This window comes from Elephas maximus, chromosome 22, assembly GCF_024166365.1.
Source record: "Elephas maximus indicus isolate mEleMax1 chromosome 22, mEleMax1 primary haplotype, whole genome shotgun sequence".
In the NCBI taxonomy this organism is placed as follows: Eukaryota; Metazoa; Chordata; class Mammalia; order Proboscidea; family Elephantidae; genus Elephas; species Elephas maximus.
Genome location: NC_064840.1, coordinates 40897547 through 40921027, shown reverse-complemented (window position 1 = coordinate 40921027; position 23481 = coordinate 40897547). Strand labels below are relative to the sequence as shown.

The following is a 23481-nucleotide window of genomic DNA, read 5'->3' as shown; positions in this document are numbered from 1 at the left end:
GGGACTAGAAAATGTAGTCATAGATCTTTCATATGCAGAGGAAGACAGGGCGATATAAAGAAATAAAACTTAGGTCTAAGCTTAGAAAAGTAGGGGTAAATATTAAGGCAACCACAAAGGAGACTAACTATCCTACTCATCAAAACAGAATACGAGAAAAAAATAGAGACTCAGCAGAAACAAAATCAACAACAACAAAGAGGAAAAGACAATATATAAACATAAACTACTTAGAAAAAAAAATTAAGTGGGAAAAAGAAACTGTCAACAACACACAAAAAAAGACATTAAAATAAAAGCACTAAATTCATGAAACCTATCCACAATTAGGCTGAATGTTAATGGACTAAATGCACCGATAAAGAGACAGCGGCAGAATGGATTAAAAAAACACGATCCGTCTACATACTGCCTACAAGAGATACACCTTAGACTTAGAGCCACAAACAAACTAAAACTCAAAGGATGGAAAAAACATATCAAGCAAACAACAATCAAAAAAGAGCAGGAGTGGTAATATTAATTTCTGAGAAAACAGAATTTAAACTTAAATCCACCACAAAGGATAAGGAAGGACACTGTATAATGATAAAAGGGACAATAGACCAGGAGAATATAACTACATGAAATATTTATACACCCAATGACAGGGCTGCAAGATACATAAAACAAACTCTAACAACACTGGAAACGGAGATAGGCAGCTCCACAATTATAGTAGGAGACTTCAACATACCACTTTCGGTAAAGGACGAGACATCCAGAAAGGAGCTCAGTAAAGACATGGAAGATCTAAATGCCACAATCAACCAACTCGGCCTCATAGATATATAAAGAACACTCCACCCAACAGCAGCCAAGTTTACTTTCTTTTCTAGTACACACGGAACATTCTCTAGAATACACCACATATTAGGTCATAAAGCAAGCCTTGGCATAATCCAAAACATCAAAATATTACAAAGCATCCTCTTGGACCATAAGGCCATAAAAATAGAAATCAATAACAGAAAAAGCAAGGAAAAGAAATCAAACACTAGGAAACTGAACAATACCCTGCTCAAAAAACACTGGGTTGCAGAAGACATTAAGGATGGAATAAAAAAATTCATAGTATCCAATGAGAATGAAAACACTTCCTATCAGAACCTTTGGCACACAGCGAAAGCAGCGCTCAGAGGTCAATTTATATCAATAAACGCACACATACAAAAAGAAGAAAGGGCCAAAATCAAATTATCCCTACAATTTGAACAAATAGAAAGAGAGCAACAAAAGAAACCCTCGGGCACCAGAAGAAAGCAAATAATAATAATTAGGGGAGAACTTAAGGAAATAGAAAACAGAAGAACAATTGAGTTAACAAGACCAAAAGCTAATTCTTTGAAAAAAATTAACAAAATTGATAACCCATCGGCCAAACTGACAAAAAAAACAGGAGAGGAAGCAAATAACCCAAATAAGAAATGAGATGGGTGATACTACAACAGACGGAACTGAAATCAAAGGATCATATCAGATTACTATGAAAAACTGTACTCTAACAAATTTGAAAACCTAGAAGAAATGGATGAATCCCTAGAAACACACTACCTACCTAAACTAACACAAACAGAGGTAGAACAACTAAATAGACCCATAACAAAAAAAGACATTGAAAAGGTGATCAAAAAACTCCCAATGACAACAACAAAAAAGCTCTGGCTTGCACGGCTACACGGCAGAGTTCTACTAAACTTTTAGAGAAGAGTTAAAACCACTACTACTAAAGATATTTCAGAGAATATAAAAGGACAGACTACCCCCAAACTCATTGTATGAAGCCAGCACCTACATCCCTGATATCAAAACCAGGTAAAGACTCCACAAAAAAAGAAAAGTAAAGACCTATATCCCTCATGAACTTAGATGTAAAAATTCTCAACAAAAGTCTAGCCAATACAGGGGTCTGGGGACCATGATTTCAGGGGACATCTAAGTCAATTGGCATAATAAAATCTATTAAGAAAACATTCTGCATCCCACTTTGAAGAGTGGCGTCTGGGGTCTTAAACGCTAGCAAGCAGCCATCTAAGATGCATCCGTGAGTCTCAACCCACCTGGATCAAAGGAGAATGAAGAACACCAAGGACACAAGGTAATTACGAGCCCAAGAGACAGAAAATGCCACATGAACCAGAGACTACATCATACTGAGACCAGAAGAACTAGATGGTGCCCGGCCACAACTGATGACTGCCCTGACAGGGAACACAACAGAGGACCCCTGAGGGAGCAGGAGAACAGTGGGATGCAAACCCCAAATTCTCATAAAAAGACCAGATTTAATCATCTGACTGAGGCTAGAAGGACCCCAGTGGTCATGGCCCCAGACCTTCTGTTGGCCCAGGACAGGAACCATTCCCGAAGCCAACTTGTCAGACATGGATTGGACTGGACAATGGGTTGGAGAGGGATGCTGGTGAGGAGTGAGCTTCTTGGTTCAGGTGGACACTTGAGACTATGTTGGTATCTCCTGCCTGGGGGGGAGATGAGAAGGTAGAGGGGGTTAGAGGCTGACAAAATGGACACACAAAGAGAGAGTGGAGGGAGGGAGCGGGCTGTCTAATTAGCAGGAGAGTAATTGGGAGTATGTAGCAAGGTGTATATAAGTTTTTATCTGAGAGATTGACTTGATTTGTAAACTTTCACTTAAAGGACAATAAAAATTACAAAAAAAAAAAAAAGGCTGGCCAATAGAATTCAACAACATATCAAAAAAATAATTCAAGCATGACCAAGTGGGATTCATACCAGGTATGCAGGGATGCTTCACCATTAGAAAAACTATCAATGTTATCCATCATATAAATAAAACAAAAGACAAGAATCACAGGATTTTATTAATTGATGCAGAAAAGGCATTTGACAAAGTTCAACACTCATTCATGATAAAAACTCTCAGCAAAATAGGGATAGAAGGAAAATTCCTCAACATAATAAAGGGCATTTATACAAAGCCAACAGCCAACATCTCTCTAAATGGAGAGAGTCTAAAAGCATTCCCCCTGAGATAAGGAAGCAGACAAGGATGCCCTTTTTCACCACTCTTATTCAACATTGTGCTGGAGGTCCTACTCAGAGCAATTAGGCTAGATAAAGAAATAAAGGGCATCCAGATTGGTAAAGAAGAAGTAAAATATCTCTATTTGCAGATGACAAGATCTTATACCCAGAAAACCCTAAAGAATCCTCAAGACACCTACTGAAACTAACAGAAGAATTCAGCAGAGTATCAGGATACAAGATAAACATACAAAAATCAGTTGGATTCCTCTACACCAACAAAAAGAACATCCAAGAGGAAATCACCAAATCAGTACCCCTTACAATAGCCCCCAAGAAGATAAAATACTTAGGAATAAATCTTACCAGAAATGTAAAAGACCTATACATAGAAAACTACAAGATACTACTGCAAGAAACCAAGAGAGACCTACACAAGTGGAAAAATATACCTTGCTCATTGATAGGAAGACTTAACATTGTAAAAATGTCTATTCTACCAAAAGCGATTCATAGATACAATGTAATCCCGATCCAAATTCCAGCCACATTTTTTTAATGAGATGGAGAAACAAATCACCAACTTCATACGGAAGTGAAAGAGGCCCCAGAGAAGTAAAGCATTACTGAAAAAGAAGAACAAAGTGGGAAGACTCGCTCTACCTGATTTTAGAACCTTTTTATACAGCCACAGTAGTCAAAATAGCCTAGTACCGGTACAACAACAGATACATAGACCAATGGAACAGAGTTTAGAATCCAGGCATAAATCCATCTACATATGAGCAGCGGATATTTGACAAAGGCCCCAAGTCTGTTAAACAGGGAAAAGATAATCTGTTTAACAAATGGTGCTGGCATAACTGGATACCCATCTGCAAAAAAATGAAACAAGATCCATACCTCTCACCATGCAAAAAAACAAATTCAAAATGGATTAAAGACCTAAACATAAAATCTAAAACAATAAAAATTATTGAAGGAAAAATAGGGACAACGTTAGGAGCCCTAATACATAGCATAAACAGTATACAAAACATTACTAACAATGCAGAAGAGAAACCAGAGAACTAGGAGCTCCTAAAAATCAAACACTTATGCTCATCCAAAGATTTCACCAAAAGAGTAAAAGCATTACCTTCAGACTGAGAAAAAGTTTTTAGCTATGACATTTCCAATCAGTGTCTAATCTCTAAAATCTACATGATACTGCAAAAACTCAACTATAAAGAGACAAATAACCCAATTGAAAAATGGGCAAAGGATATGAACAGGCACTTCACTAAAAAAGACATTCAGGTAGCTACCAGATACATGAGGAAATGCTCACGATCATTAGCCATTAGAGAAATGCAAATCAAAAGGATACAATGAGATTCCATCTCACTCTAACAAGGCTGGCATTAATACAAAAAATGCAAAATAATAAATGTTGGAGAGGGTGTGGAGAGACTGGAACACTTATACACTGCTGGTGGTGATGTAAAATGGTACAAACACTTTGGAAACCGATTTGGTGCTCCCTTAAAAAACTAGAAATAGAACTACCATAGGATCCAGCAATCCCACTCCTTGGAATATATCCTCGAGAAATAAGTGCCTTTATACGAACAGATATATGCACACCCACGTTCGTAGCATCACTGCTTAGAATTGCAAAAAGATGGAAGCAACCAACGTGCCCATCAACAGACGAATGGATAAATAAATTACGGTATATTCACACAATGGAATACTACGCATCAATGAATCTGTGAAACATTTTATAACATGGAGGAATCTGGAAGGCATTATGCTGAGTGAAATAAGTCAATTGCAAAAGGACAAATATTGTATAAGACCACTGTTATAAGAACCCGAGAAATAGTTTAAACAGAGAAGAGAAGATTCTTTGATGGTTTCAAGAGTGGGGAAGGAGAGGGGTTTTCAACTAATTAGATAGTAGATAACTATTTTAGGTGAAGGGAAATACAACACACAATACAGGAGAGGTCAGCACAACTGGACTAAACCAAAAGCAAAGAACTTTCCTGAATAAACTGAATGCTTCAAAGGCCAGAGTAGCAGGTGCAGAGGCTTGGGGACCATGCTTTCAGGGGACATCTAAGTCAATTGGCATAATAAAATCTATTAAGAAAACATGCTGCATCCCACTTTGGAGCGTGGCATCTGGGGTCTTAAACGCTAGCAAGCAACCGTCTACGATGCATAAATTGGTCTCAACCCACCTGGAGCAAAGGAGAATGAAGAACACCAAAGACAGAAGGTAATTATGAGCCCAAGAAGCAGAAAGAGCTACATAAAGCAGAGCCTATGTTAGCCTGAGACCAGAAGAATCAGATGGTGCCCAGCTACAACCCATGACTGCCCTGACAGGGAACACAACAGAGAACCCCTGAGGGAGCAGGAGAGCAGTGGGACACAGACTAGACTCCAAATTCTCATAAAAAGACTTAATGGTCTGATTGAGACTAGAATGGCCCCAGAGGTCATGGTCCACAGACCTTCTGTTAGCCCAAGACAGGAACCATTCCTAACGCTAACTCTTCAGACAGGATTGAACTGGACTATGGGATGGATGATGATACCGGTGAAGAATGGGCTTCTTGGATCAAGTAGACGGATGAGACTATGTTGGCATCTCTTGTCTCAAGGGGAGATGAGAGGGTAGAGGGGGTCAGAAGCTGGCTGAATGGACACGAAAAGAGAGAGTGGAGGGAAGGAGTGTGCTGTCTCATTAGGGGGAGAGCAATTAGGAGTGTATAGCAAGGTGTATATAAATTTTTACATGAGAGACTGACTTGATTTGTAAACTTTCACTTAAAGCACAATAAAAATTTTTAAAAATGTTTAAGGTTTATGTAGGTAGCTTCAATTGCCTAGAAAATTAGTCTGCATTTCTCAATCAAGAAGGATAAATATAACAATATTCTTTTTTGGGGGGGGGGAACAAATGGGACTGATAATAAGCCTAGCACAGAGATAATGAAAAATTCATTAAAATGATAATGTTAGAAAAACTGAAAAAAAATCAGAGTGTGATACTAAATAAGTGACACCCTAAACCTGTTGCCATCAAGTTGATTCCAACTCATAGCAACTCCACAGCACTGAGTAGAACTGCCCCATAGGGTTTTGAAGGCTGTAAATATTTACAGAAGCAGACTGCCACATCTTTTTCCTGTGGAACGACCGCTGGTGGGCTCAAACTGCCGGCCTTTTGGTTAGTAGCTGAGCAGTTTAACCACTGTGCCATCCTAGTCACAAGTAACAAGACAATGTAAATTTTCAAAAAGGCTGTGATGGTACCTCTTTACACTTAAATGCTAAAAGAGGAGTCCCTGGGTGGCATAAATGGTTAAGTGCTCAAGTACTAGCTGAAAGGTTGGCAGTTTGAACTCACCCAGAGGTGCCTTGGAAAAAAGGAGTGGTGGTCTGCTTCCAAAAGGTCATAACCATGAAAACCCTATGGAGTGTAGTTCTACTCTGATACACATGGGGTTGGCATCAGTCAGAATCAACACAATGGCAATGGGTAAATGCCAGAAGAATCAGAAGAGGAAACTTAATGCTCCTCTAACATCCACCACCAGAATCTAACTATGAATACTACAATTCTGTATTTCTAGACTAGCAAGCCAACTATGTGAAAAATGCGTTTTGCATGTAGTTTCTTTATTTAAGAAGCAAAGTATTATAAATTGTCACAGGGATAAGAAGTCCGGGTAAATTACCACGATGAAGTTGCACAACTACAGCTTATGCAACTTTTCACCTATCCATTGCACCAGTGGGAAAAAAAACAATAATCTCTTGCCAATGTCTCGCTGTATATTTGCTACTGTAATCTCACTAAAGTAAAATATTTTTATCTTCACTCATCACCAAGTTCTATAAAATGCCATCTTTCTGTGCTTTAGTTTCCTGAATCATATACAGAGTTAAAATATGAATCATTCTCATGAACTAAGTGAATTAGTTAATCTCATGTTATGAGTCTACCCACGGGCTAAAATCCTTATTATCCATAATGTTGAAAGTTAAAAGTTCCATGAAAGGGTCATTTCTGATCAATCACAAAATAGTACCTGTTTTAGAAGGAAGTAGGGACTTATTTTTTCCTCATTTTACAAAAGAGGAAACTGAGTCTGAAAGAAGTTACATGACTAATAAATGATTTGTCTGAAGTCAATAGCTGTTAATGAGAATAATGACCAGAGATCAAGTTTCCCATGATCTATAGTCCATCTTAGAGGAAACTTAGTTTGTCATTCATACCCAATGACATAAAAAAAAAAAAAGTATCTCCTCTAAAATATTACTTTTAGTAATAAAAGAATTTTAAGTAAAATAAATATTTACTGTAGATTATAAAGTTGGAAGGTAAATATTTTCCTCATTACCTGGATTTTTTGTCTTTCATTTTTTCTACTTATTTTCAATTTCAGACAATATATCTTTACACTGTCTTCTCCACATCTCCCCCCTTCTTCCCCAAGGAAGGCTAATAAATAAGCAAACCTAACTGGAAAGGAGAGAAAATGAAGGCACAATACACCAAGCAGTTTGACAGGGTCACTCAACAAGGAATGGCTTAACTAGAAATAGAAAGCAGATACTCCAGCTATCTATTAGATCAAATGCTTCAGATGAAATCATGCTTGGAGTTAGATACTGAAGGAAAATTGAAGATTCTACTTACAAAAGTGAAAGTATAAAAGGCTGCCTTACCAAAAGTTACAGGCTACTCTTAATTTCATTAATTTGCTTCCTCCTTCCCACCCCCACTTATCTCTATTTTTTTCTATAAATAGGGTCTAACAAAAAAAAGGAGGGATGTTTAAAGCAATGGGTGTGAAGTGACTACCATCTCCTCAAAATGGAGGACTTGTTAGACTGAGGGGCTAACAAGGACTGTTTTCTGTTCTGCAGCAGGCTGGGCTGGAGAGAAACCCTGGTCATAAGCCATATAACATAATACAAGGTTCCAACCTAAGAGAAAGAAGAGGATGACATGAAAGAGCCATATAAAACACAGGTGTTGAGAAAGGTAAAGGGGAAAATACCAATCTCTCCTTGCACACATTCCAGAAGCTTCTGAATCCATTCAGTTCTGCCATGGCCTCTCACTTAAACCAAACCCAGACCTATCTTGTTGGAGTCCTGGTCCAAAATCATGAGAACCACTATCAATATTTAGAGCAACAAGAGGTCCAGCTCCCACTACTATTTAAGTGGGTACTAGGAGTCAGGGAATCCTCAATCATGTTAACAAGATATGTTAAGAGATGTGTTTTCCTGGAATATTGAGATAAAAATGTATATCTAATCTCCCATAGAAGAAACATCAAATGATGATTAGGTATCATAGCACACTTATCATAATACTACACTTTAAATATATTATATAATAAACAGGCTTTTGTGGATGGAAAGTACACTTAATTCACTATGCTGTTCTACAGAAAACATTTCAGGAATTGCTGTTTAGTTGTTTCTTCCTTACCAATGCAAGACCACCACCTAGCGGTCAGAGAGAACAACTGCACTCACAAATAACTATATTGGGAAGAAAACCACACTGAAACCCATTGCTGTGGAGCGGATCCCCACTCACAGCGACCCTACAAGACCATAGGGTTTCCAAAGAGCGCCTGGTGGATTCGAACTGCCAACCTTTTGGTTAGCAGTCAAACTCTTAACAACTACGCCACCAGGGTTTCCAGTATTGGGGAAAATAAACATTGAATTTACCATTTCTCAAACATGTTTTCTAACACTATCTTGGCAATAACCACGGAAAACCTAAGTTAATACTCCATGAAAAGGAGAAATTGTGTGGGATAATAATACAAGGGCCAACTCAGTAGTGATAACTATCATATTGGAGACCTTAACGTAGAGTATAGTTCTCTAAATTGGTAGATGAGGACCTATTCAACATCAATATTAAGCTACGAGTAACGGGAATGTAAATAAAAATGTTGAGCAATTTTTTTCTTTATTTTCCTATCTATCTACATAAAGTCCCTTTCGTCATCAAAACAGCAAGTTGACTTCCATTTTCAGCTTTGTAAAACCTAATCATGGGCTCCACCTCAGCTCTGCTGAATCTGAATCTGCATTTTAACAAGATCCCCAGGTGATTCACAGTACATTTTAGACATTCAGCACAGCTTTTTAGGTCAATCCAGTCAGGATGTGCATCCTTACCCCGCTTTGCGCATAAAATGAGAATTCACAGCTAAAAATGCTTTCAGAAACTCAGTATGAACATATATATTTCAACAACCATTAAAGAAATGCTATATCCTACCTTTTGTAAATTTCATATAATGAACACGGTTTTTTGAAATTTTGGACTTTTCTTCAAGGTTAAAAGATTTCTTCTCTTTGTTGTCCGAGAAGTCTAAAAAATGATGAAAAGTATTACATTAAAATCTATGTAAACCCATTCTCTATTATTCTCTTATAGTGACACAGTCTTAATCAAATAAAAATTTTAGGAGACTTATCACTTACTAACCTCTAATCAAAATGATTAGGAATATTTTTCTTAAAATGTGTACTACAGATCAGACAAAGATATTCTCCAGAAATGTATAAAACCCTTGAGAAAGAGTAATAAAAACTTGTGTTCACACAAAAATCTGTACACAAACGTTCATAGCAGCTTTATTCTTGATAGCAAAACAGGAGAAACAGCCCAACTGTCCTTCAATGGACAAAGGGTTGAACAAACTCTGGTATACCTATACAATGGAATACTGCTCTGCAATAAAAAGGGATGTAGTATTGATACATTGACACATACAACCTTGAGGGACCTCAAAGGCATTATGTTTAGTGGGGAAAAAAAAGTCAATCTGAAAAGGTTATATACTATATAAGTCCACTTACCTAACAGTCTCAAAATGACAAAAACAGTGATGGTGTCATAGATTGAATTATGTCCTCCAAAAAATGTGTGTATCAACTTGGCTGGGCCATCATTCCCAGTACTGCGTGGTTGTCCTCCATTTTGTGATTACAATTTTATGTCAAAGAAGATTAGAGTGGAATTTTAGCACCTTTACAAAGGTCACATCCCTGATCCAATGTAAAGGGAGTTTCCCTGGGGTATGGCCTGTACCACTTTTAATCTTAAAAGAGATCAAAGGAAAGGGAAGCAAGCAAAGAGTTGGGAACCTCATACCACCAAGACAGCAGTGCAGGGAGCAGAGTGCATCCTTTGGACCTGAGGTTTCTGTGCTGAGATGCTCCTAGACCAAGGCAAGACTGATGACAAGGACCTTCCACCACAGCCAACAGAGACAGGAAGCCTTCCCCTGGAGTCAGCACCCTGAATTCAAACTTCTAGCTTACTGGACTATGAGAGGGTAAACTTCTCTTTGTTAAAGCCATCTACTTGTGGTATTTCTGCTATAGCAACACTAGGTGACTAAGACAGATGGAGAACAGATTAATGGATTCTAGGGGACAAGGACAAGCGTGTGGTATTGGGAGGCAGAGAATCGTAAAAGCCAAAAAAACGAAACCTGTTGCCGTCAAGTCAATTATGACTCATAGCGACCCTACAGGACAGAACAGAACTGCCCCAAAGAGTTTTCAAGGAGCAGCTAGTGGATTCAAACTGCTGACCTTTTGGTTAGCAGCCAAGCTCTTAACCACTGTGCCACCAGGGCTCCAGGGGGGTATAAGGTGGGTATGAATACAAAGGGGTAGTATGAGGCAATTCTTTTGTGGTGACGGAACAATTCTGTAGCTTGATGATGGTGGTGATTACATGAATCTACACATGTGATAAACACTGCATAGAATAATAGATGTATGCACACAAATGAATGAAGATTTAAAAAATAGTGAATATGGTCTGTAATCTAGTTAACAGTAACATACTGTTGTTGTTAGTTGCCACTGAGTCGGTGCCAACTCATGGCAACCTTATGTATAACAGAATGAAATGTTGCCTAGTCCTGTGCCATCCCCAAAACTGCTGGAATATTTGAGCCCATTGTTACAGCTATTATGTCAATCCACCTCACGGAGGATTTCCCTTGCTTTCACTGAGTCTCTAACTTTACCAACCATGACGTCCTTTGCTAGCAATTGATCTTTCCTGATGACTTGTCCAAACTAAGCAAGATAAAGTCTCACCATCCTCGCTTCTAAGGAGCATTCTGTGTACTTCCTCTAAAGCTAACACTAACATACCAATGTCAATTTCTTGGTTTTGATATTATGTAAGATGTCACCATTGAGGGAAGCTGAGTGAACGGCACTACCTTAGGCTGGGTTCTCTAGAGAAGCAAAACCAGTGAAGTGTATACATAAATATATATAGAGAGGTTTATCTCAAGAAAATGCCTCACGTGGCTGTGGAGGCTGGCAAGATTCAAATCTGTGGGTAAAGCATCAGGCTGAAGGCTTCTCTTGATTCATGTGTGTTGCAGGGGATGATGAACCCAAGATTGGCAGGTCAGATGACAGGCTGTTGGCCCACGGGGCTACAGAAGCTGATGAATCCCAGAATCAGCAGTCAGATGGCAGACTGCTGGCTCACAGGACTACAGAAACCAATCAATCCCAAGATCTGCAGGTCAGGAGGAAGGCTGCTGGCTCACGTCCCATGAAACAGAGGTCAGAGGATGACAAGTCGGATGAAGGATCCAGAGCAAGCAAGTAAGCTTTGCCAGAACGTCCATACGCATATCGGATGCAAGCCACACTCCCAAAGAAACACCCCTTACCAATGATCGGCTGATCACATCAGATCACATCATGGAGGATGACTACATTATTACATAACTTCCAAATTACATCACTATATAACTGCCAAACCACTGAAAATCATGGCTTAGCCAAGTTGACACACAATCTTAACCATCACAGACACTTAGGACTCTTTGTAATTGTTTCAAAACAAAAAGTTTTTTTAAGAAAGTAAATAAAGGTTTTAAAAAAAAAAAAACCTGTTGCCGTTGAGTCGATTCTGACTCATAGACAGGTTAAATAATAAACAAAAAACAGATTAGAGATGATCATCAGGTAAAGTATGCAGGAGCAGAGCTGGCACTGAGCAATGCTGCAAACACCGGCTTTCATGAGAGGCTTACTTATAAAGGTCAGAAAAAACAATAGCAAAATGAAATCACAGACGGATATATTCATGTGGGTATCCCTTTGACAAAAGAGGAAAACATGAGCCAGAAAGTATTTACTTGTCTGAAACACCAGAACAAGTAGATCCTGGGTTAGCGCTAATTATAGGATATCAATCAGCTCCGTGTTCTTCCCTCACATTTATTTTTCAAGTTTAGATAGCACGGTACCACAGAAACTGAACTAATAGGTAGAAAAGTAGAAAAAGACTGAATTTTCCTATACTTATGTTATAAGGAAATTTAGATAAAAGATTAGAGAAATGAAAAAAAGGAAAATTTCCCTTTAGTACTAGAGCAAAACGAGCAAATGTCCATTGTGCAACATGTTGCTGTTAGGTGTCACTGAGTCAAATTAACTACAATCCCTTCTAGGCATTAGTTACTTATTTCAAAAACAAAAAATGTGTGACTTATATAATAAGGCACTGAACAATACAAAGATAGCTGTTCCAAGCTTTCAGAAAATGTCTACCATGGCTTAATTATATCAACAATCTGAAACAGCCACCTCTGCAGCCACTTCCCAGGAGTAGCTTGGAATTTTTTTCCAAGACATCCCAATAATAAATTTTTCTTCTCTTTTTGTGGTCAAATACTTTGTATGGCACATAACATTCTCAATTTTGATGTTCCAAACACGAATCATCTAGGAAGTTATCAGCTTAAAAGTAGTTGTTATCAATTGAAGGTTTATTAAGTGCTAAGCAGCAGATTAAGAACTTTATATGCACAATCTTATTTAATTCTTAAAACTATTCTATAAGGTAGCTGCTATTATTATTATTACTACAGATAAGGACATTGAAGCACAGAGGGATTAAATAAAGGCACATCGAGTAGGTGGCTACGATGGCATCCAAACCCAGGCAGACATGATTCAATTCTTATCTACTACACTGAGTCCCCAGCAGAGTTGCTCCTAAACTTGAGAGTATGTAAGAATCACCTGGGCAGCTTCTCTGGCGTGGGAGTACACGACCTCCAAGGGCTATCCAACATGGATAATTCCTAAGGGAATCAATTTCTATCTACATTTCCATAAGCATTCTTCCCTAAAACCAATGAGTTTGAGTGGATGCCTCAATCTGGTTCTTCTTCCACAAATGTCCTCCTCCCACTTTACAAAAGAAAGACAACTCTCCTCTTGCCATGGATCATCAAGGACAAGCCAAAATACTGGCACCAGGGAAGCATCCTTTAATCAAAGCATCTAAACCAGCCCATTCTATCTTATTAAGAAATACGTTTTCAAAAAGATTTCACTGTTTTGTTTAATAATTAAATATCAAAATTTATAACAGCGTGACCAATTAAAAAAAAACTTTTCAGCATAAAAATATATTAACATAAAATTATACAGATTATGTGAAATGGAAATACTATTCCCAAAGACAAAAGGAAGAATGAAATATATTTCTCAATATTAGAGAAGGACTTGTTCATGTATTTTCAAATAGATGACAATGGGTATTAAAACCGTTACGGTATGGACTGCTCATTGGACACATTTAGGACTGATATAATGACTTTATTTTCAAATGCCACTTATTGTTCACTGGACACATTTAAGAGTGGTATGATGGTTTCATTTTTTAAATATCACTATTTTCAGATAGACAAGAAATTACACTCTTTGCAACTACTTAAACCTACAATCAAGAAAATTACAGATGTCAATACATATATGTGAGACAGGGTACCAAATGTTTTTCAAAATTCTCTTAGGAGATATGTTAGCATGGGAGTTTAAAGATCCAAGCCCTAAGCCACACTTTGTGGATAACAGGTTACCAGCAACTCAATTTAATTCCAAAAATATTTAAAATCATGAGTGATATAATACCTGGTAGAACAAGCGTTTCCTAAAGCAATAAATCCATAAAAAAGCTAAGTTAAATCTGATAGCAAGTAACTGGCTGAGATAGGGTCATTTTTCAAAATTAATGTTTGTGTCGCACAATGGTATAAAGGTTATTTCTAGAATCTTTGCACAATACTATAACGGGGACAGCATGAATCTCTGATTAGTTAAAAGGTGAACTGTGCAAGTTTGGTAAGCCATCTTAAGGAATTAAAAATATTATTATGGTAGGAAAATATGTCACAAGATTATTGTGTCATCTATGTTTCAGCTTTAATACAAGTAATGTATTGAATGTGTAACTGCGTGTGACTGTGACCAAAAATTCACCTGGACGAAGATCCTATATTTACAAAGATGACATGACAGAAAAGTAATCTATTAGCTCTCCAGGTCCATTCTTTGGAACAGGTTTTCACTTAAAGGGAATATTGTAAAGTCTTTTCAGTACTGGCATTGGCAGTTTAAAAGGACTGGCTTGAACTGGACTAGAGAAAGAGAAAGGAGCCCTGGTGGCACAGCAGTTAAGTGCTCAGCTGCTAACCAAAAGGTCTGTGGTTCGAAAAAATGTGGAAACCTGCTTCTGTAAAGATTATAGCCTTGGAAACTATGGGCAGTTCTACTCTGTCCTGTACAGTCACTGTGAGTCACAATCAACTGGATGGCAACCGGTTTAGAGCTAAAGTTTGTGTTCAACTACTAACCTAAAGTTTGGCAGTTCAAACCCACCCAGTAGCACAACAGAAGAAAGGCCTGGCTATCTGCTTCCATAAAGATTACAGCCAAGAAAACCCTCTGGAGAAGTTCTACTCTGTAACACAAGGGGTGACCATAAGTGGGAATCGATTCCACAGCAATGGGTCCGGTTTTTGGTTTGTCATTCCATATAAAACTGAGGATTGTTTTTTTTCCACTTCTGTAAAGAAAGCTGTTGGAATTTTGGTTGGGATTGTGTTGAATCCATAGACCATTTTGGGTAGTACTGACATCTTAACAATATTAACTCACTCAACTGGTAAACATGGTATGTTATTTTCATTTGTTTAGGTCTCCTTTTATCTCTTTCAACTCGACAGCACTGAGGTTGAGGGTTTATCTCTTTCAGCAGTGTTTCACAGTTGTCATTGCATAAGTCTTTCACACCCCTGGTTAAATTTATTCTTAGGTATTTTATTCCTTAAGATGTTATTATAGATGGAAATGTTTTCTTAATTTCCTTTTCAGATTTTTCATTGCTGGTGTATAGAAATCCAACTGATTTTTGTATGCTGACCTTTGTACACTGCAACTTTGCTAAATTCCTCTATTAGCTCTAGAAGCTTTCTTGTGTATTCTCTGGAATTTTCTATATATAGGATCATGTCATTTTTGAATGAAGATAATTATACTTCTTCTCCAATTTGGTTATCTTTTCTTTTCTTGCCTTACTGCTTCGGCTAGTACAACATTGAATAGGAGAGGTGAGAGCAGGCATCCTTGTTTGGTTCTCATCCTCAAACTTCTTCCACTGAGTATAATGTTAGCTGTTGGTTTTTCATAAATGCCATTAATCATATTGATGAACTTTCTGTCTTAGAACTGGCACATCTTTAGAGACAGAAAATGGATTAGTGGTTGCTTAGGATCTAGAAGGTTTGGGGGGTTATGAGGGATGACTGCTAATGGGCATGGGGATTTTCTAGGGGTGATGAAAACATTCTAAAATCGATAGTGGTGACAACTCCTGAATATATAAAGAACCACTGAATTATACGCTATAAATGGGTAAATTGTATGGTATGTGAATTATATCTCAATAAAGCTGTTAAAAAATATATATAGCATGCCCCTGCTCCATCCTTCCCTAGACTCTTCTAGGGAAGCTAGTTCCTCTAAGTTCTACTTCCATATTTCTAAATAATACACTTATGCTACTATTTCTTAATTTATCAATTTTAGATTGACTTCCGAAAATGGAATTGAGGAATAGGATGCAATTTTAAATTGGGAGAAGTGTGGACTTTATTCAGAAGGTAAACTGAAAATATCTGGGGAAGAGTGTTCCACAGAGAGAGAAGCTAGTATAAAAACCCCAAGGCAGGAGCATGCCTGATGTAGTCAAGAAACAGCAAAGGGGTCATTGCGGTTAAAACAGAATGGGCAAGGAGAGACGCAGGAGATGAAGTCAAAAAGGTAAAGAGTATCCATATTATATAAGGCCTCAAGTCCACTGAAGAGATTTTGGCTTTTATTATGAGTGAAAAGAAGAACCAGTGGAGGATTCTGAACAGATGAGCAGCACAGACTAACTTCAATTTTAAAAGAAGCACCCTGGCTATTACACTAAGAACATACTGAAGAAGCCTGTAGACAGATAGAGAAACATCAGTGTATATAGCATGGTTCATAGCCAGGTGAGATTCTGCTCAGGAGATATTTAACAATGTCTGGAGATATTTTGGGCTGTCACAACTCAGAGGAAAGGGTCCATAGTGGCATATAGTGAGTAGGGGTTAGAGATGTTGCTAATCATCCTGAAATGCACGGGACATCGCCACACAACAAAGAAGTATCCAGCCCAAACTGTCAGTAATGCCAAGGCTGAGAGACCCTGGTTTAGAGGTTATCAAGGTAATCCAGACAATAAATAATTATGGCTCAGATCATTATGATAAGAGTGCAAGTGACAAGAAGAAGTCAAGAGTCTGGATGTATTTTTAAGGTAGAACCAACAAAATTTCTAGTGGACACAGGTTTTTTGCTTGAACAATTGAAAGGCTTGAATTGACATCATCTATAAGGGGAAAAGCAGTGGGTTTTTGTTTTTATAAGGGGAAGACATTCGATTAAACAGGTTGTGAAGAGTGTGGGTAAAACAGCTTATAGGGTGGAGGCTGAGGGAGAATAGGCAGAGAGTTCAGTTTAGACATGTTAAGTGTAAGAATGTTTTGACACATCCTATGAAGATACTGAGTAGGCAGTTTCACACAAGTCTGGAGTTTACAAGAGGGGGTGAAGCAGGACATATAAATTCGGAAGTTGTCACTGTACATCCAGCCATGAGGCTGGATGATATCAATAAAAGACTTAGTGTAGATGACAGATTGAGGGCCAAGGACTGAACTCCAAGGCCCCTGACATTACAAGGCTTGGAATGAGGGGAATCAACCACGGAGACTGAGAAGGAGTAGACAGCAAGGCAGGAAAGAAACCAGGAGATTGAGGTGTCCAGGAAGCAGGTGAAAAAAGTGATTCAAGAAGGAGTGAACATCTGTTTCATATGCTACTGACAAATCAAGTAAGGTAAGGATTAAAAAATGACCACTAGATTCAGCAATGTGGGCACCACTGGCGACCTTGGTAGGAGCAGTTGCTGTAATGTGGTAAAGGTGAAAACCTGTCAGAAAGGGGTTTAAAAAGAGCATGGGGGAGGATTCTGTTTCTGCCTGTGAAAGAGTAACTGCCATGAACGTACCCTTCCACCATAAATAAGAAAACAAAACATATAAAGAACTATTATGCTCCAGTGCACAATAGGCAGCACAGGACTGTGATCCCTGAGCGACGGGACACAAATGACATAAGTCCTATGACCCCAGCTTTCTATTGAGAGGCAATTTCTGGACCATGACACAGGGAAGGGAGCTCAAACAGAGCTTGGCAGTTTCACTGAGTTGAGTAAACAGACAGCAGATTTTGGGAAGGCTAAGGTGTCCATAATTTGCCGAGCAAAGTACCAGAGAGGGGACAGGTATATAGACAAGGAGCTTCAGAAAGCTGCACATGTTTGGCAGAATACCAGCAGTGTATGTGTAGGGTGAAACTCTACAAGGTTGGTCAGGCAAAGGACAATTGCTGAGGAAACAATGATTACAGGGTAACTGTAAAGCAAGCAATTCCCAAAACTCACATAGGGCTTAAATCACCTATTAAAAGAAAAAAAAATCAATTTGGATCACAAAAGACTCAGTTACATGCTACATACAAGAGACACACCTAAAACAAAATGATTCTAAAAGGCCTAAGATCAAAGAATAGGTAAAGAGGTATCAGGCAAATGGAAACAATAAGAAAGTTGTGGTAGCACCTGACACAAAGTAGAATTTAAGCCAAAAAATACTGAACGTTAACAAAGAAGGGTGCTTTTCAATGGTTAAAGCCACATTCACAACGAAGATATGACAATTCTGAATAGCTATGCATCAAATAACATAGCAATCACTTCTACTGAAGCAAAAAACAGAGGAGATGCAAAGAGATGTAATACACAGTAATAATAAGAGACTTTAACAATATTTTCTTTTACTGCCTCTGGATTCTGAGTCATAGAAAGACCTTCCCTGTAATGAGATAAAAGAGAAATTCATACTTTTTTTTTCTAGGATTTTGTATGGTTTCATTTTTTACACTAAGATCCCTGATTCATTTAGAGTTTATATTTTGTGTATTGTGTGAGGTTGGATCTAATTTTATCTTTTTTCCAAATGGCTATTCAGGATTATAGAGACGAATAACTTGACATCATAAAGATGTCAGTTTTCCCTAAATTAATTAATAAATCTAATGCAATTCCAATAAAACATGAACAAGCTTTTTTATAGTCCAAGAAGAGGTGATACTAACATTCATAAAGAAAAAGAAACATGCAAGAGAAAACAGGAAACACTAAAAAAGAAAAGCTTTGAGGGGAGACTAACCCTACTGGGCATTTAATAAACTATAAAGCCTCTATAATTAAAAAAAATTTGGTACTGGCACATAAACAGACAACCAGACCAGTGGAATGGAACAGAAAATTCAGAAGGAGACCCAAGTACACATAGCAACTTTGTATATGATAAAGGTGTTATATCAAATCACTGGGGCAAAGATGACTTTTCTTTGATTGGGCATATTTGGAATAGTATAGAGTATACAGTATATAGATGATATTGTGGACAATGGGATTTTTAAAATATAGATTCTACTCTATATTAGTGTGCTTGTTATAAGGACTCATGGGAAAAAGACTTTTCTAAGCAACATATTTTTTTACTTTATGGATTTACTATTATAGCTAACAATTCCTCATACTTTCCTTGTTTTTGATGACCTTGACAGTTTTGAAGAGTATTGGTCAGGTATATCGTAGGATCTTTTGTCTCATGTTCTTCTCATGATTAGACTAAGGTTATGGGGTTTGAGGAGGAAAAACACAGAGGTAAAGTGTCATTCCTATCACAACACATCAAGGATATATACTATCAACATGACTCTGTTAAGTCTGATCCTCTGGCTGAAGTAGTAGTTGTCAGTTTTTCTACTGTAAAGTTACTCTTTTTCTCCCCTTCCATATTGTTCTCTTTGGAAAGAAGAAAGATGGGGTTTTGACAAATGCTGCTAGGACAACTGAGTAGCCAAATGGAAAAACATAAATTTAGCTGCAATCTCATGCCATACAAAAGAATAATTTCCAAATGGATCATGTTTCTTAGTGTAAAAAATGAAAACCATTCAAAACATTAGAAGAAAACGTGTAAATTTCTCTTTTAACACAGTATAAGGAAAGTCTTTCTGTGACTCAAAATCCAGAGGCAACAAAAGAAAACATTGATAATTTGACTTCATAAAAAACGAAAACTTTTTACATGGCAAAAAACATGATAAAATAAAACAATAAATGACAAACTACAACATACATAACAGATAAAGAGAGAACATCCTTAGTTTGTAAAGAACTTTTTAAAAATCCATGGGAAAAGGACAAAATATCCAATAGGAAAAAAATGGACATTTGATTTCTAATTAAAAGGCAGAGATTGTCAGCCTGGATTTAAAAAAAAAAAAAAAAAAAGCAAGATCAGCCTATGAGAAATTCACTTTAAGTACAAAAATGCAGATAGGTGAAAAGTGAAAGGATGTAAAAATATGACTTGTAAATACTATAATACAAGAAAAAGTAGACTTTACAACGGGGGTATTAACAGGATAAAGAATGACATAACGATAAAGGGGTTAATTCAATAATAAAATATAAAAAAATGTTTCTTATCATTATGAAATGTTCCTCTCACAAAACCTAGATTGAAAAAGACTGGTCTAAAGACTAGAACTGGCAAATTGATTCAAAAATGTATAAATTTCTATGGAAATGTAAAGGGCCTACTAGAATAGCCAAACCTATCTTTAAAAAATAAACAGAACAAAGCTGCAGGACCCACTCTAACTCATTTCAAGACTTACTGTAAAGCTACAGTAATCAAGATAGTTTGGTATTGGCACAATGATGGATAAGAGAACAGAATACAGAAACACACATGTATATGGTCAACGAGTTTTTTAAACATTTTTTTTAAAAGTGAATTGATTTTTTTTGTAATGTGCTAAAGTAATTGAAAAAGGAAGATCCTTCCTACAACTGGATATTGTAATGGTTAAGGCTGTGTGTCAAGTTGGCTGGGTCATGATCCTCAGTGATCTGATAGTTGCATGATGGTGTAATCACTTCTATGATGCGATCTGATATTATGTGGTATACCTCCATGATGGGGTCTGCTATGAGTAGCCCATCAGTTAAAAGGGAGTTCCCTTGGGCGTGTGGCCTGCATTGAATATAAGTGGATATTCTGGCATGGCTTGGGGCTTTTGCATGTTCTGGATCCTGCAACTGGTTCCTGTTCATCTGATCTTCAGTTCAGTTCTTGCAACTTGAGCTAGCAGCTTACCTGTGATCTTGTCTGCCATCTTTGGGATTTGTCGATCTTCACAGCCTCTGAGCAAGACCCCGGCTCTCTAACTTGCCAATCTTGGGTTTGCCAGCCCCTGTGGCTACACGCATCAGGAGAAGCTTGATCCACGGACTTGGGGCATTCCAGTCTCTACAACTGCATGAGCTATTTCCTTGATATAAATCTTTCTCTCTGTATGTATTAGTATGCTTTACTGGTTTTGTTTCTCTAGAGAAGACAGGTATCCATGTGGAAAAAAAGTTTAAATTCAACCCCCTTACCTCATACCATAAGCTTAAATGTAAATTCTAAAACTATAAAACCTCTAAAAGAAAATATAGGGGAAAATGATGTAATCTTGGGCTAGGCAAAAATTCATTAGCTAGGACACCAAAAGTGTGAACCATAAAAGAAAAATAATTATAAAATGGATTTCAAAATGGCACTAATAAAAAAAAATGAAAAGGTATGTCAAAGACTGGAAGGAAATATTCACAATATGTGTATCTGACAAAGGATTTGTATCAAGAATATATTTAAAAAATCATACAACTCAGTAAGAAACAAATCCAATTTAAAAAGTGTGCAAGATAACAGAAGAAGATATAGGAAGCCAATAAGCACATGGAAAGATGTTCAATGTCATTAGCTTTTGGAGAAATGTAAATTAAAATCACAATGAGGTAACACTACATACTTATTAGAATGGCTAAAATTAAAAGACAATAAATACCAAGAATTAGTTAGAATGTAGAGTACCTGGAACTCTCATACCTTGCTGTGTGATACAACCACTTTGGAAAACTGATAGTTTCTTATAAGTAAAATATACAATTATCATAAAACCCAGCAATTCTGCTCCTAAGTATTTACCTAACAGAAATAAAAACGTTATGCACACACAGACTTATATGTAAACATTCACAGCAGCTTTACTCACAACAGTAAAAAACTGAAAACAATCCAATGTTCATCAACAGGTAAATGCATAAGCAAATTGTGGTATATTCATACAATGGAACATAAACCTACTGCCTTAGAGTCGATTCCGACTCATAGTGACCCCATAGGACAGAGTAGAACTGCCCAATAGTTTCCAAAGAGCGCCTCGCAGATTCGAACTGCCGACCTCTTGGTTAACAGCCGTAGCACTTAACCACTATGCCACCAGTGTTTCCAGTGGAACATATTGAGCAATAAAAAGAAATTAACTCTGATAAATACAGGAACATAGGTAAATCTCAAAACTATGCTGAGAAAAAGAAGCCAGATACAAAAAAATATATATTGTGTGCTTCCATTTCTTGAAACTATAGAAAATACATATTTAATCTATAGTGATAAATCAGTTGTTCTCTGGGGCCAGGTAACTGGGGGAAGGGAAGCTGACTGGGAAGTTGAGTCAAAGGAAATTCTGAAGTGATGAAAAATTCTTTATCATGACTGTTCTTGTTACAAAGGTTTATACATTTGTCAAAACCTCATCAAGCTGTAGACTCAAAATAGGTACATTGTACTGTATATAAATTATACCTCAAGAAACTTTGTTTAAAAAAAAAAAAGAAGAGGATGGGGCCAAGATGGCAGAGTAGTCAGATGCTTCCAGGGGTCCCTCTCACAACAAAGACCCCAAAAAACAAGTGAATCGATTATACATGACAATCTAGGAATCGGACTGAGCAGCAGGGGGAGGGAGAGATGGTTCAGAAGCAGCGAGGAGTGGTCTGGCGGGAACTGGCACCCTGCAGGCCAGATCCACTGGTGTGAGCACAGTGAGACAAGCAGTGGCGTTCAGGATGCGTTTTCCACATCGGGAGAGACCGAGCAGCGGAGAGTTCACTCATGCCTCCAGAATTAGTGAAAAGAGGCACTCTTGGCATAAGATACGTACTTGCGTCTAATTTACCGCACAGACCAAAAAATACCCATTTGAAAAAAACTCTCTCACATTTACACTGGGTCCTGAGCCAGTATCAGTGATAGCTACTTTCCCTAGGCTAGAATTAAGACCTGTCACGTGCCCTGAGCCATCATCCTGGCCTTGGGGAAGGAACAAATTAACAAACAGGGGAAGAAAATAATCTGCTGGCTCCCCTAAGCTGGAAACTCAGGGCAGAAACAGGTCCTTTGCCAAGGCACAGGCATAAGCAGTCCACAGATTCTGAATGCCTTTCACCCCTGCATAGATCCGTGTGGGCCCATTTCAACAGCGTAGGCCCTCATTAGCACACTACAACAGGGTACATACCTGAAGTCTAACTTCAACAGTTTTAGCTATAGGGCGGATAGGCAGGTTCATGATGTCTGACACTGCTCTGCCTATTAAGCAGGGTCCTTGCCTACCCACATCAGGGGCCTGAGGACTGGTGGCTCCACCACACCACCTAGCCACCCTCGACAGGGGTCCAAGGATAAGTGGTGCCTCCCAGCCCTTACAGCCAACAGCACTGGGTCCCCATAGTCCAGATGCAAAACCCACCCACCTAGGCACTCTAGGGAACAGGGACACACTTTCCCCACAGACACTCAGGGGCAGTTGTCAGTTCCCTGCCTCGCTCAGCATGTGACTCCCTAATGCAGCCTGATACGCGTGCCTACACCAATCACCCCTGATCATCTAAGGCTATAGGTGAGAGCCTGCACCACACAGTTGGTGACCGACTACCCAGACACCCAAGCTGAATCCATACAAAAAATGTAAATGGACTCCTGGGCTCACAAACCT

The 23481-nt window shown here is 38.1% G+C and overlaps 1 protein-coding gene across 3 annotated transcripts in view; it reads right to left on the bottom strand.

Annotated features, from left to right (window-relative positions):
* PINX1 (PIN2 (TERF1) interacting telomerase inhibitor 1) overlaps positions 1-23481 on the bottom strand; it is a 163101-nt gene that overhangs the window by 115231 nt on the left and 24389 nt on the right. For all 3 annotated transcript variants that reach the window (XM_049865210.1, XM_049865212.1, XM_049865211.1), the window contains exon 5: positions 9362-9454. In XM_049865210.1, coding sequence (XP_049721167.1) covers positions 9362-9454 — 93 coding nt within the window. The remainder of the gene's footprint in view (positions 1-9361; positions 9455-23481) is intronic.